Here is a 13,182-nt window from a genome sequence, read left to right on the forward strand (position 1 = left end):
CATATTGAATTAATATTCCTGTAATATTGCCACAGTCATAATAAACACCATAATAATTACTTCTACCAGAGTTACAAACAGTAACTGTGTTACATACATACATTATAATAATAATGTATGTATGTTACAATGTATAATTGTAATTATACAAAACTACTTTTAGATGGTTTAGTTTATGGATCTAATTAAACAACAATAGACAATAAATGAAGGAAACAATATGTGGATATGAAAAGAGATGAAACAAAGGAAAACTGGTCAAATATGCACGGGATGGATTACCTGTCCTTTTTATGAAAGTTTGTTTGAAGTGATTTAAAAGTTGAATCGGATCTTACTGGCCTCTTTACTTACCGATGATCATTCACAGGAAAGCTTTCAGATTTTTGGTTTTGGAACAAAAAAAAACCTTAATTCTACTTAAAAGATTTACAGTAAAAGAAAGAAAACTGAATCCTTGTTACAACCCGTGTTGCTGCTCTCAACATTCAAAGGAACAACCTTCTTTTTTTTTTTTTTTTTACTCTTTCTGTGTCGCCTCGGCCTGTGACATATCATGTCATGGCACAGTGACTCACTTCCTGTGACAGGAAATATTCAGTTTCACTCGCTGTCACTCCCACATATTAGAATTCCTCTAACAGCCCCCCTGCTCGACAAAGATGGCTTTTAGTTGGGATGCAACAACGACACAGTCAGCACACATTCAATATGCGCCTCAGTTTTTGGTTTTAAGTTTGTCCCGTTGGCGTACGGGGGGTGTTCCATTCTTTGGAGTTTTTTCAGTCAAATTTTAGGGACAGCAGGGAGTTAAGGAACAAAACCCTTCTTCTTATTATCCCAAACGATTTTTTTTTTTTTTTACTTTTAAGCAAACAGATGTTTCCATTTAGCCACATTCCTAGTGTAGGGTGTAAAAACCTCAGCAAAAAGAAGGCAGTAGTGACTTTAAGAAATGTACACATGAAAATATATTTAGTTTAATCTCTGCAGCTTTCACACAGTAATGGGTCGTAAAACTTTGAAACAAGGTAACCATCGACGGTAAAATATCAAACGCTGCTTCTCCGTTCACTCTCGACTCGTCTGCCTCACGCAGGGATCAGCTGGTGTCTGCGTGACAGCCTGCTGAACGTTGCAGCCGGCTGTTGTGCTGACTTTTTGACAAACTGTAAATCTTTCATTTGAGTAGACAACATCAAATTTTGTGTACATATTTCTCTTCCTTGTCATTATACTCGATGCTGAAACCAAAATGTCCCCACACCACTGATTTAAAACATGGTGGTGTTTCCTCATTCTGCAGCCTCTCCTCACCGCTCATCATGTTAAAGTATTGAAGTTTCCTCATCCCAGACAGACAGAGCCAACTCGGAGAGATATTAAAGCATGGAAGAAATTGCTGTATGCAAAACCCTTAAAAAAAACAAACACACAATTCACAAGCGCACATTTAGCTGTTAACCTTAATAACACTTGCATTATGGGTTCAGTGGTGATCCACTTTGGGCGTTTCTCACTCCTTCGTCCTCTTACCTGTGTTGCCTCTTGCAGGACTCATGGCTCCAGGGGGTCCGAGGCCAGGCATGCAGCAGCAGGAGGGATGGGTGGGCTCGGCCTCTGCCCCTCCTCTGGGAGCGTCTGGACCTGGGCAGCAAGGCGCCATGCAGGGCAGGATGGGACCCAACGGAGCCCCCATGAGGCCCATCAGCCAGCCAGGGCCTCGACAGATGCTGCAGTCCCCGATGATGGCCAACGGTGAGAGCTCGGTGCTCCCTTCACACGCTGGTTACACTATAAAATAAAAACCCGAGACAATGAAGCTCCCTGCTTTTATAAGAATCAAATGTGCGTTCAAGCCGTTCAGTAATGATGGCACCTGTCAGTATAAAGATGTCACCTTTACTGAACTGTCGGCCACAGTCTTTCAGAACTTGGATTGATCAGGGAGTGGTGAGACCTAAATGAAAAGATCTCCTCTCACTCATACAATATTAAGTTGCCACCTGGTGGTTGGCTGAGGTATAACACTCAAGAAGTGAATGTAATATGTTACTCTGGACTCTGTGTCCTGGTTGTTTGGGTTTGAGAAAAACAAAAAACAAAAGCAGGCTAGATTTCAATTTTTTTTTGTCATGAAAACCAAAACTGCAGCCTGACTTTATTTGATTTCCTTCTTTTCTGTATTTAGCCCAATCTGATATGGAAATTGGCATGGCCGGACACCATTTCTCCCAACAACAGGCTCCACCCAACCAGACAGCACCCTGGCCCGATAGCATGATGCCCATCGATACGACTGCTTTTGTAAACCAGACCAGGTGAGACTTCCAAAATGACTTTGTAATATCATGCAAACCCTGTCCTCTGTGGTCTGTGAGTAATCCATAGTTTATCCTGAACAAAGTGTTCTGATTGAGAAACTAATTGCCTTCTCTGTCTCCACCCTTCCCAGGCCGGTGCACTCGGCTCCTCCCGATGATTTGCTGTGCAGTACAGGGCACAGCTCTGGTGAAGGCAGCGGTGTAGATGAGGGAGCTCTGATGTCCCAGCTGTACACGGCACTAAAGGATTTCGATGGCCTTGAGGAGATAGATCGTGCTCTGGGGATCCCTGCTCTGGTAGAACAAGTGAGCTTTATCTAACCCAAATTGTGTCTTCACGCTAAAAAAATTTGTTCTTCTTTTTGATAGACTTCTTTTTATTATTATTACCGAACGTGTCTTTCATCCGTATTCTGTGACTTCCTGTTTCAGAGCCAAACCCTAGAGCCGGACCAGTTCCCCCAAGACCCCTCTATGATGTTAGACCAAAAGCCCCCCATGTACACGACGCAGCAGTTTGGTCCCCCGCCCTCCCACATGGCCCAGAGGGGCTACCCTGGTGCCCCCATGCAGGAGCAAGGCTTCCACCCCATGTCAGGCCAGATGGGTCCACGGCCTGGGTACCCCATGATGAGGATGCAGACCCGGCCTGGACTCAGGCCCGCTGTCGTCCCCAACCAGCCCAACACACTACGGCTACAGCTGCAGCACCGGCTCCAGTCACAGCAGGTACACCGGATACGGACTGTGTAGAGATTCTTTGGTGTTTCTTATGTAACATTGCTTTGTTTGATCAGCCACTGTGTTCATTAGCAGGGGAAGACATTAACATGAACAGCCTGGATTAAGACTACCTGCCACCTGCTGGTCATTTGTGGCACTTCCCTGAGTAAAGCTTGTAAAGTTGTGTTGAAAAGGGAAAGATTGATTGTCTTTTTTTAATTTATTTTGAATACAAACAACATATTCATTTTTGTCCCCTGGACAATATTAACCCTTTCAATGGTTTTGGTATGTTTTGTTTTGTTTTTTTGTTTTTTTTTTCACATTTAATACGACTATCCTAAAAATAGATCTGATGTGCTACACAGGGACTTTATATCTAAAACTCTCATCCCTTGTTGATTTTTGGCATGTTATTTTTAACCACTTGCTTGAAGCTGGTAATATATATTTTTCACCGCATCCACTTTTTTATGTATTAGATTAGGACGATGATACTGTAGGAAGAGATCAATGAAGAAATCTTTGAATTGGATCATCAGTTAGGGCAACGAGACAATTTATTTTGTGCAATATTCTCATTGAAGGACGTTCAATGTCGAGAAAGACTAATGAGAGAAACACACTGATAGTTCACTTTAATACTGCTAAAAGGTTTTTATTCTTCATGACTCATCTTCCACAATATGTGGAAAACATTAGTGCAGCCCTTCACCAGTGCACCCTGTAAACGTGTGTTTGGCCAGTACACAAACACAAAGCATTAGATTTGTTTAAGCGGAAGAATTTAAAAAAATGTTTTTTTTGGGGCGGGGGCGTTTTAAGTATATTTTTATATTAATAGTATGCAGCCTCTATCATGAAAAATTTTCTGTGTTTTTTCACAACTCTCTTTATACAGTATATATGTGTGTATGTGTATATATACATACTGGATATATATGTGTGTTATGAGTGTTTGTCTAAACCTATTTCTCTTCATCTTGTCCCACCAGAACCGTCAACCAATGATGACTCAGATGAGTAGTGTGTCAAATGTGAACCTACCTCTTCGAGCCAGTGCTCCAAACCAGGTACGTACGTCACCTCTTCCGTCAGACGTTTTGTCTGCACAAACATGTGCTTATGAGTGTTGGTAGTGTTTAGCTTTACTGACGACTATTATTTAAGGCTTTATCTTTGGTGTTTAGGTTGCTGACGCACAGGTAGAATAAATATCACTGATGTGTTTCCTTTCTTTTCTTGCTGCTCTTTTCTCACTCGTCCCTCCTCCCTCTCCCAGGGGACCATCAACGCTCAGATGTTGGCGCAGCGTCAACGAGAGCTGCTGAGTAATCACCTGAGGCAGCGGCAGCAGCAGCAGGCCCAGCAAGTCCAGCAACAACGCAGCATGGCCATGAGGGCCCAGGGCCTCAACCTGCCTCCAAACATGGCTGCCGGAGGCATGAGTAACCCCAGGATACCCCAGGCTAACCCCCAGCAGTTCCCTTACCCACCCAGCTACGGTACCAGTACAGGCCTGGCCTCGCCACCTCCCTCCACCAGCCCCTTTTCCTCCCCACTCTCCCCCAGCCTGCCTTCTCTCCCTCCCAACCCCCAGCTCCACCTGCATGGCACCTCCTCCTCTTCCTCCACCTCCTCCTCCTCCTCCTCACAGATGATGATGGGAAACACAAACATGATGGGCGGACAGTACGGGGCCGTACTTAGCCCCCAATTGCAGCACAGTGCCTTTCAGTTTCCCAACTCAGGTACCACTCCCATAATCCCCCCACCCTGCAAGCCTCACACACACTCCACCCTCCAACGTGTGTGTGTGTGTGTGTGTGTGTGTGTGTGTGTGTGTGTGTGTGTGTGTGTGTGTGTGTGTGTGTGTGTGTGCGTGTGTGCGTGTGCGCGTGTGCGTGTGTGCGCGTGTGTGCGTGTGTGCGTGTGCCATTGTCTATGTGTCGATGCGACTCTAGTTGCACAGCATCATATGCTTTCAGTCGCTATTATCATCTGATGACTACACTGATCAGCTGACATTAATGATCATAATCCTGTTTCATAATTTATTTCTAAGCAACGTAACAAATGAGCTTTAATCGGGAAATGTGGTCGCATAATCTCTGTTCTGTGTTTTGTCAAAATGGTTTCCTAGCTATGCACTGCTTCTCCGCCAGAGGGCGCCATACCCTCAGTAGTTTAGACTGAACTCTGGTGACACCCGACTCCAAAGATTGCGAGCAGGCCCGAGCAACAATTACAGCTCCACCTGTCAGTCTTACTGCAGCTTGTAATCTGAGCATTATCTGATAATGTAACACTGATCTGATGACACGTTTGATTTAACCTTCACTCCTTCATCTGAATCTGGCCTGTGGGTCTGTACAGAGCAGTAGCACTAGACATTTCTTCCCTCTCCCTATTATGTTCTAAATTCCTTTCCTGTTATCCTTATTCCCTGCCTTCCTAATTCCTTGCCTGTTTACTGCACGTTGGAAATATTAACTGTCAGTGAGTAGTCCTGAACGCAAACAGGATTTGTCATGCTAATCATCATGCTTGCACTGTAGCTCATTCTCTGCTAGACTGTCTGTCTCCATGTTTGTGTAAAACAAATACCTGGAATGCATACATTTATTCCTTCAATAATTCAAGTGTGGAGTCTGTGCAGGTCCTCAATGGTTGACCGGTCTCAATGCCTCCATCACAGGTATGAACCAACAAGCGGAGGGAGGATTTGGAGGCCCAGGCACGCCACAGAGCCCCATGCTTTCTCCCCGCATGGCCCACACACAGTCCCCCATGATGCAGCAGGGCCAAGGAAACGCTGCTTTCCAGGGCTCTCCTGACATGAACGGCTGGCCACAAGGCAACATTGGAGGAAACAGGTAGACATACACACATAGAGCAGCAAATAAACGATAGTACAGGTAAACTAAAATTACACAAGGAAAAAACGTGAAGGTATAAGTGGACCGTGATCAGACTAAAGATGTAAACAGAAATATATACAGTAATGAACAGACAACTATTGTGCAGTAACTGGAAAAAAAATATCTATGTATATATATATAGTCATGCTTGACTTTGTGAAGTCAAACTACCCCTGAGTTAGCTGTTTTCAGCTCTTCGTTCATGCTGAGGTGGACACACCGCCTTCGGCTTTATATATATATATATATATATATACATACATACATACATACACACATACACACACACGGAGCTATGTGCAATTAAAACAGCAGACTAAATCAAGTGAAAATAGTAATAATAAAAAATATCCGCTAATACTTGGACAAATCAATTCTAGTCATCTGATGCCTCTTGAAAACAATGATAATGCTGCTTGTGAGGAGCTTATTTAACTGGTGATTACTTTTGCCTCTATGTGCTATAAAAGGTAAATTAATTCATCCGTTAGGAAATGGACTCCTTCTGTGCAGTTAATTTGAAAGCCTATCACTGCTGGTGAAGTTTCAGACAGAAAGCCATTTGTGGCATTTGACTTGCTTAAATTACTGTACGTTAAACCGTGGGCAAAATGAAATGTACAAGAGAACGGAGGGATAGAAGACTGTGCTCACAGACACACCGCTCCAAAAAAACAAAAGAGAAATTCTGCTTTATTTTAAAACATGTGACCAGTATAAAACCATGTTCCACCTAAGGTTGTCACAGTTCCAGTTCTGAACTGCAATACTATACTCACACAACCCAAACAATGTAAATACCTGTCTTACACCACAACAACAAAAATAGCAGTCCTGGGTTCCATGTTTAGATTTTCTTCTTTTTTTTTATTTTTACCACCAACAGGTTACCAATGCACTTTTTTCATTTAATGTCATCATTTATCATCCAGTTGAACAGTTCTCTGCTTCTCTCGCTCGCTCTATAGACCAGTATATTGGTCGAATGGTGATATAGGACACCATCTTTTTAGACGAAAACATAGGTATTAAAATGTAGTCCTATACACGCAATTTTACAGTACTTAAGTTTCTCTTCTTCAACAGCAAAATGTTTTCTCCCAACCTCATGATTATTCCGATCATTCCTCCTCTCCACAGTATGTTCTCACAGCAGCAGGCATCACCGCAGTTCACTCAGCAGAACAGCAACATGTACAACGGCAACGGCATGAACCTTAACAACGTCTCCATGGCTGCCAACATGGCTACCAGCAGCATGGGCCAGATGGGCGGGCAGATGAGCGTCACGTCCATGACCTCGGGGCCCTCGCCCGGCTTGCCCTCCATGGGAACAGAACAGGTGAATACCAGACGCAAACATTAGCAATCTAAATAACATGGACAATAAGCCGATTTTTGAATTTTCCCATTTCAAAGTAATATCCTCATCGTGCACTATGTATTAAGAGTTTAAAGCTTTGAGCTCAGACCCCTTCCAGTTTTACAAAGCAGTCAAGGGACCAAGAAAAACTAAAAGGTTCATCATTCTTTGTCCTCACACCGGGCTGCTTATCTTCTGTGTTTGTGTTACCGTAAGACCCTAAGTGTTTGGCTACACTTATTGAACTGGCGTGCTAGTGAATAATTTACTCAGCAGTTTATGTCAGGTCTCCAGCTGGAGTTCTGATGCTTCACTTGAACTTAGAGGACAATGATGTAATTAGCAGCGGGCACTTTAGAGCCAGACCATTTAGACTATATAGATGTTACTGTATGATGTGCAAATGCTGGACTGTCTGGATTTATGGCGAATCAGCTGCTTGACCGAACGATAAAACCCTGATCGGTCAAACTTGCACGCTCTCCACGGACATTAACAAGTCAGAGAAAACAAGTCCAACTCTCAGCACTCCATTTCTGGTGCTTATTAAGTGATAACTGAGTTAATCCTTCTTCCTTTGTCTCCCTGGTGTTGTTAGCTGCGTATGTAAAATATACTGTTGATGTCCGTGATGCTTTTAAGCCCAATAAAGGCCCATGAATATTTAACCAAGGAGCTGCTGTTTGATTGTCTGCACTTCAGACTGTTGTAACACACCAGTATATCTGTCACTAGATTTATCCTCCTTCCAGGATTACAGAAATATATTGGCACTTAGATTATTTCAATTATTTACCGTTTGACCATTAGTGCAGACTTTTGTGATTTACTGACTTGTTTTAGCCTCCATGCTGTGCTCCAAGGTGGTTTCTAATTGTTTAAGTCTGCTGGTTTACTGCAAAGAAGTTCTGCGAGTTCAGAAACACTTGTGCTGCTCCCGTTGTGTGTTCATGCCGTGACTTAAAATGTGTTGTTTCTCTGCAGAAATACTGTTGACCCTCATGGAGCTCTTACCCTGAACCTCAGTGATCAGCTGGTCCAAGGAGCACGTCAGCCCTTTAAAAATTGTACAAACATGTAACCACCTGACTGCCCCTTGAACCAGCCAGGCCCAGACCCCGGATGCCACCCCCAGCTCCGAGTTTGCTGTCTGTCCCCCTGGCCGGGTGTCTTCGGCGGTCCCCGGAGGAGCCCGTGCCGAACAGACACCAGAGTGTGTGCAGAGGGCTGGGGGGGGGAGGGGGGGGAGGGATCGTGGATCTCTGTCCTAACCTGCCTAACCCTCCTGGAGGAGAGCCTTGTGATGAGCCAGTCTGTCTGCCTGTCCAGCTGCATTCACCGTAGTGTGACTTACTGTAAGCCTCCTCAACAGGGGGGACACTGACCTAAAGGGGGCAGCAGTGGGTGGGATCCCTTGTTCTGATGAATGTATTCCTCTCAGTGGACAGCGGCCATTTACAATCTCATCTCAAAAAAATGACGTACACTGATTTTTTTTTTCTTTTTTTTTTTCTCTCACTCATTTGGGACATTTGCCCATAATTCCAAAATGGCAGCAAAGACTCCAAGTTGTGTTCAAATCTACGGATGGAGCTGGAACACTTAACCGGTTTTGCCTTTTTGCTGATCTTTATTTTATTATTATTTTAGTTGTTTATTTTATTTTTCTTGTGAGAAATAAGATGTAGAATGAAGATATGGTTGAAAAAAACTGATCTTGAAAAACACTGCAGAAGAATGGTTTGAGTGGAATGGAGATTTGTATGATTAGACTAATTTAGTCAAGAGGTTTATATAGTGTATTAAATTAAGTTTTATTTTTCTGTATAGATTCATTTTAAATATTGTAGATGATTCTTTATCCTAGTAGCAACAAGAAAAAAGAATTTCTCAAAGTGTGAAAGAGGCACTTTTTTTTATCATTTTAACAGTAATGGTTGTATTCTTTCTGAGAAGATTCTTCTTTAAGCCTGAATTATGGATTATGCTTTGGTCCTGGAGTTTCAGAAGAAGATGTCAAAATCATATATGGTTTAAAAATGAACTACAGAGATTGTACATACCGATAAGAAAAACATTTTTCTTTCCTATTTATTTTATTCCTTAGGGTTTGGTTTCCCTTCCCTGTCTGGTCACAACTGCCTCTTGAAGCAGAGCAGGTATTTCTTTTCTTTTTTTTATTTTATTTTATTACTTTTTTGGGTGGTGGAGTGGGAGCTTTCACGTTCTGGTACGATGCAGAAATGGGTGTGGGTGGGAGGTAGGGAAGGTTTGTAAGGGGGTGTGCTGTGTATACAGTGTACAGATTATCGCTTGCTTCTCTGCCTTTAGCATAGAACGTCACAAAAAAAAAAAAAATAAGGACAACTTCAACACAGCCATACAATTATTAAAAAAATAACAGAAGTGTGCTTTCTATGTTGTCTGGAGTGAAAAGTGCTTCATACAAGCTGCTAGGTGCAAACTGTTCCGGTGTGATGTAAACAAGCAATAACGATTACTTGAGAAACACTTTGGGTTGTTTGTTTCTTTTCTTGTTGTTTTTTTGTTGTTTTTTTGGTCTTTTTGTTTTTGTACAGTTTCCTGAAAACAAAAGGACACATTTTTGCTCCACGTTTGGATGCAGTATTAAACACCGTTTTTTATTGCAGTTTGTACCAAGAAAGTCTGCAGCCACACACAGCGTTCCTGTTTCGATTATGCAGCCACTGTTCTATCGCAGAGGTCAGAGTTAAGACTGCACGGCTCACCAGACCTGCTCTGACAGACACTTAGCCATATTTTATGACCTCAGGCAGTATAAAGTGTTCGGTAATGACTTGCTATTCTTGTGCCCCTGGAGGGGTTTGGATTGACCTTCACAAGAACCAAAGCAAGTCATCCTCTCTAACCTCAAAAATACATTTTTCCTCAAACAAAACTTTTTTATATCGACTATTTTAACCCAGGACAAACTTGGAGCAAGCCAAATAATCCTCACCTTTCAATTGGATTTCTGAATTCTACCAGCTTTTATTTTCATAGTGAGAGAAGACCTGTTGGTTAGCATGTTAATAGGCCCACAAAGAAAAAAAGATATATACATTTTTGATGTCACTTATCAGGGTCAAATGTAGATGTTGCAGCATTAAAGAGGTAGAGAATCATTCTGAATGTATTGTCATTTAAGGCCTAAACATGTGACTGATGGTGTGTTGTCAACCTGTTGACACTATGGTATTGTGCAGTTACACCATGCTCGTTTCAGCATTTCGGTAGGATGTTGCCCAGTGCTGCTTCTCTTTCTGTTTAGGGTTTTTTTATCATAAGGTTCTATTTGAAAATTGAAGCTGTAGCAAGTGAACTTTTTGACAAAGATAGTCTGCATTCAGCTTTTATTTGACATGATTTCAGAGGTCAGCTGCAGGCTGACAGAAGACCACGTTTCTCTTTTAAATAAATGCTGTTTTGATTGTATCATACAGTCGTACAGAACAAGACTTTTTGAGCCATTTTGAAGAATGATTCACAGCCCTTTGCAAAATTTCCAAAGATTGTCAACATTTTAAAAAGATTTAAAGCCATGTGGTAGCAATGCATTTTTTAGCATTTATAATGAGGACAGGAGCAAATAAATGATTTTGCCCCGTACAGATATCCAGGCTTTTGGACCCACTAAACATTTGTTTTTTCCTCTTTAATCAGTTATTTTGAAGAACTTAAAATGCCCTTTTGTATTGTCTGCCAATTTCTTAGAGCTAAGATGCAACCTTGAAATGCTAAAACCCCTAGCATAATGCCTTAGATTTCGTCCTTTCTCGTTCTTGTACATTACACCGCTGTCTGTACAAATTTGTATAACTTGTGTACAATATTGAATGGGTGCAACATTGTTCAACTTCTTTCGCAGTTTGCTGGAGACTCTGTCCCTCATCATTGCTCGCTGTTTTGTGTTGGGTTGAAGACTCTGTTACCCCCCCTCCCCTCTCTCTCTCTCTCTCTCTCTCTCTCTCTCTCTCACCCCCACCCCGTTTGTATGGAAAAGATGATACGTAGGGATATTGAAGCAATATGTAAAATACTATATGGACTTTCTATAGAAAGCCTAGCGTTGTGTTTTCCCCGAGATATTCTGTTCTGCATTGTTCACATGAATCACACTGTATACCCGCATCCATCTTTGTATCCCAAGTGTGTGTGAGCGTTTTATGCAAAATTAGATAGACAAGAGAAGTTAAAACCACAGTTATGCAAGTTGTGAACTAATATGGCTTCGCTGATGCTATTTGCCTTGTAAATAAAGAATTCTGTTATTGCAGTATTTAATCGAGGTTGTCTCATTACATACAAAGAAATGAAGAGAACTTCTCAGCATATCGAGGCCGTTGTGTTCCTCTCTTTTTTTTACATATATAAATTGTTTTGTTTTTTTATTTAGGCTAGCTTTAAGCTAAAAAACGAAGTGCTAAATTTGTCAGTCATTTTTTCAATTAATTTACTTAACAAGTAGCCTATACAGGCTACATGCACATAAAAAATAGGAGCCTATATTCACTCCAAATAATGAACAGAAATGTAAGCTCTAGGTGAAAATAGTGTTTTAGAGATAGACTATAGGCCTAAATAAATGTTAGAATCCTTTTACATTAAGCGAGCATTCGTTTTGATACAAGCGAAATGTATTAGCTAATTTCAATTGAGAACATCATATTAATAGGAATAGGAATAAGCAATAGGCCTGCTCATGCATTTTATTATGTTTTCATAATTATTTGAGGTTAATAGTGATAAAATAAGTTAAAGTTTAGGGCGACGGCTACCACACAAATCAGCCGAAGCCCGTGGTTACTGCAACATTAAACACATTAACATAAAGAAAATCGTTTTTAAAAAACAAACAAACAAAAAAGAACAGCATAAAACTCAGATATGAAACTTGATGGCCTATTAATTTAATAACCCAACAGAACAAGCTGTTAAATGCACGATTCCACTTCAAATAAAGAATTGCTTCAGTGTTATTCATTTTCTAAATTACTTCTGTTGCTAAGTTATTTTTAACTCTTCCTCACAACATCCAAGTCATAGCAGCCCTTGTTTTTTATTAAAATGACATCAAGTGTGCGTTTGCTGTCCAGGGGAAATCCTCTGTCCGTCAGCCTCATTGTAGCAGAGAGAGCAGATTGCTGTGGGGAAGTTAAAGGTGGGTTGTCCCTGGGAAGATGTATTCCCGAGGGGCATTGAGATGCATGAGGCTGACTCCTGACCAATAGGAAGAAGGAGCAGGGAAGCATCTCCTGCAGATCCCACCGTGTACAGTAAAGGTGCCCTCAGATGACCACAGAACAACACAGAGAGAAAGGTCCCGCAGTCTAAAGTTTAGACCTGCTGGCCTCTTTTTTCCCCCTGCACACTTTGTGGAGATTTTGCGTACTGTTTTTGATCATACAGCTTGTTCAAACTGGAGCCCGTGGACATGATAGAGACAATTCTACTGTGAAACATCCAATTTCATCTACCAAAGTAAGTTTCTATTTCTCATCTGCAAAAAAAAAAAATATAGCTGCAGCTTCACATTACTGCCTTTCATATAAAGGGAATTGTATCGTAGCCTACTCACTGAAATAATTATGTATTATGTTTTAGATATTTGTATATTTAGCTACTTTAACAAATATTAAGGAGAATCCAAGTTTTCCACTAGTTTGAAATTAAGCACGAATTATGTCATCCTATCGTTATTGCTATCACTAAGCCTACTCTGCTACTTTTACAATTCGTTTTTACAATTTTATTTTTTATTACAAAGTTTTCTTCACGTCAACATTTTCATCTCAATAATTCTGCTGATGTCTCCGTATTTCCCATGACC

The 13,182-nt window shown here is 41.4% G+C and overlaps 1 protein-coding gene across 6 annotated transcripts in view; it reads left to right on the forward strand.

Moving 5' to 3' along the window:
- Positions 1-11,631, forward strand: part of ncoa2 (nuclear receptor coactivator 2) — a 59,141-nt gene extending 47,510 nt beyond the window's left edge. For 4 of the 6 annotated variants that reach the window (XM_079360747.1, XM_079360749.1, XM_079360750.1 and 1 more), the window contains 9 exons: positions 1,555-1,758; positions 2,192-2,321; positions 2,456-2,630; positions 2,757-3,053; positions 4,043-4,120; positions 4,330-4,798; positions 5,746-5,923; positions 7,109-7,310; positions 8,316-11,631. In XM_079360747.1, the coding sequence (XP_079216873.1) occupies positions 1,555-1,758; positions 2,192-2,321; positions 2,456-2,630; positions 2,757-3,053; positions 4,043-4,120; positions 4,330-4,798; positions 5,746-5,923; positions 7,109-7,310; positions 8,316-8,327 (1,745 nt within the window). In that variant the 3' untranslated portion in view covers positions 8,328-11,631. The remainder of the gene's footprint in view (positions 1-1,554; positions 1,759-2,191; positions 2,322-2,455; positions 2,631-2,756; positions 3,054-4,042; positions 4,121-4,329; positions 4,799-5,745; positions 5,924-7,108; positions 7,311-8,315) is intronic. The other 2 variants (XM_079360752.1, XM_079360751.1) reach the window with 2 other exon arrangements.
- The last annotated feature ends 1,551 nt before the right edge of the window (positions 11,632-13,182 follow it).

Source organism: Symphodus melops, assembly GCF_947650265.1.
Source record: "Symphodus melops genome assembly, chromosome: 14".
In the NCBI taxonomy this organism is placed as follows: domain Eukaryota; kingdom Metazoa; phylum Chordata; class Actinopteri; order Labriformes; family Labridae; genus Symphodus; species Symphodus melops.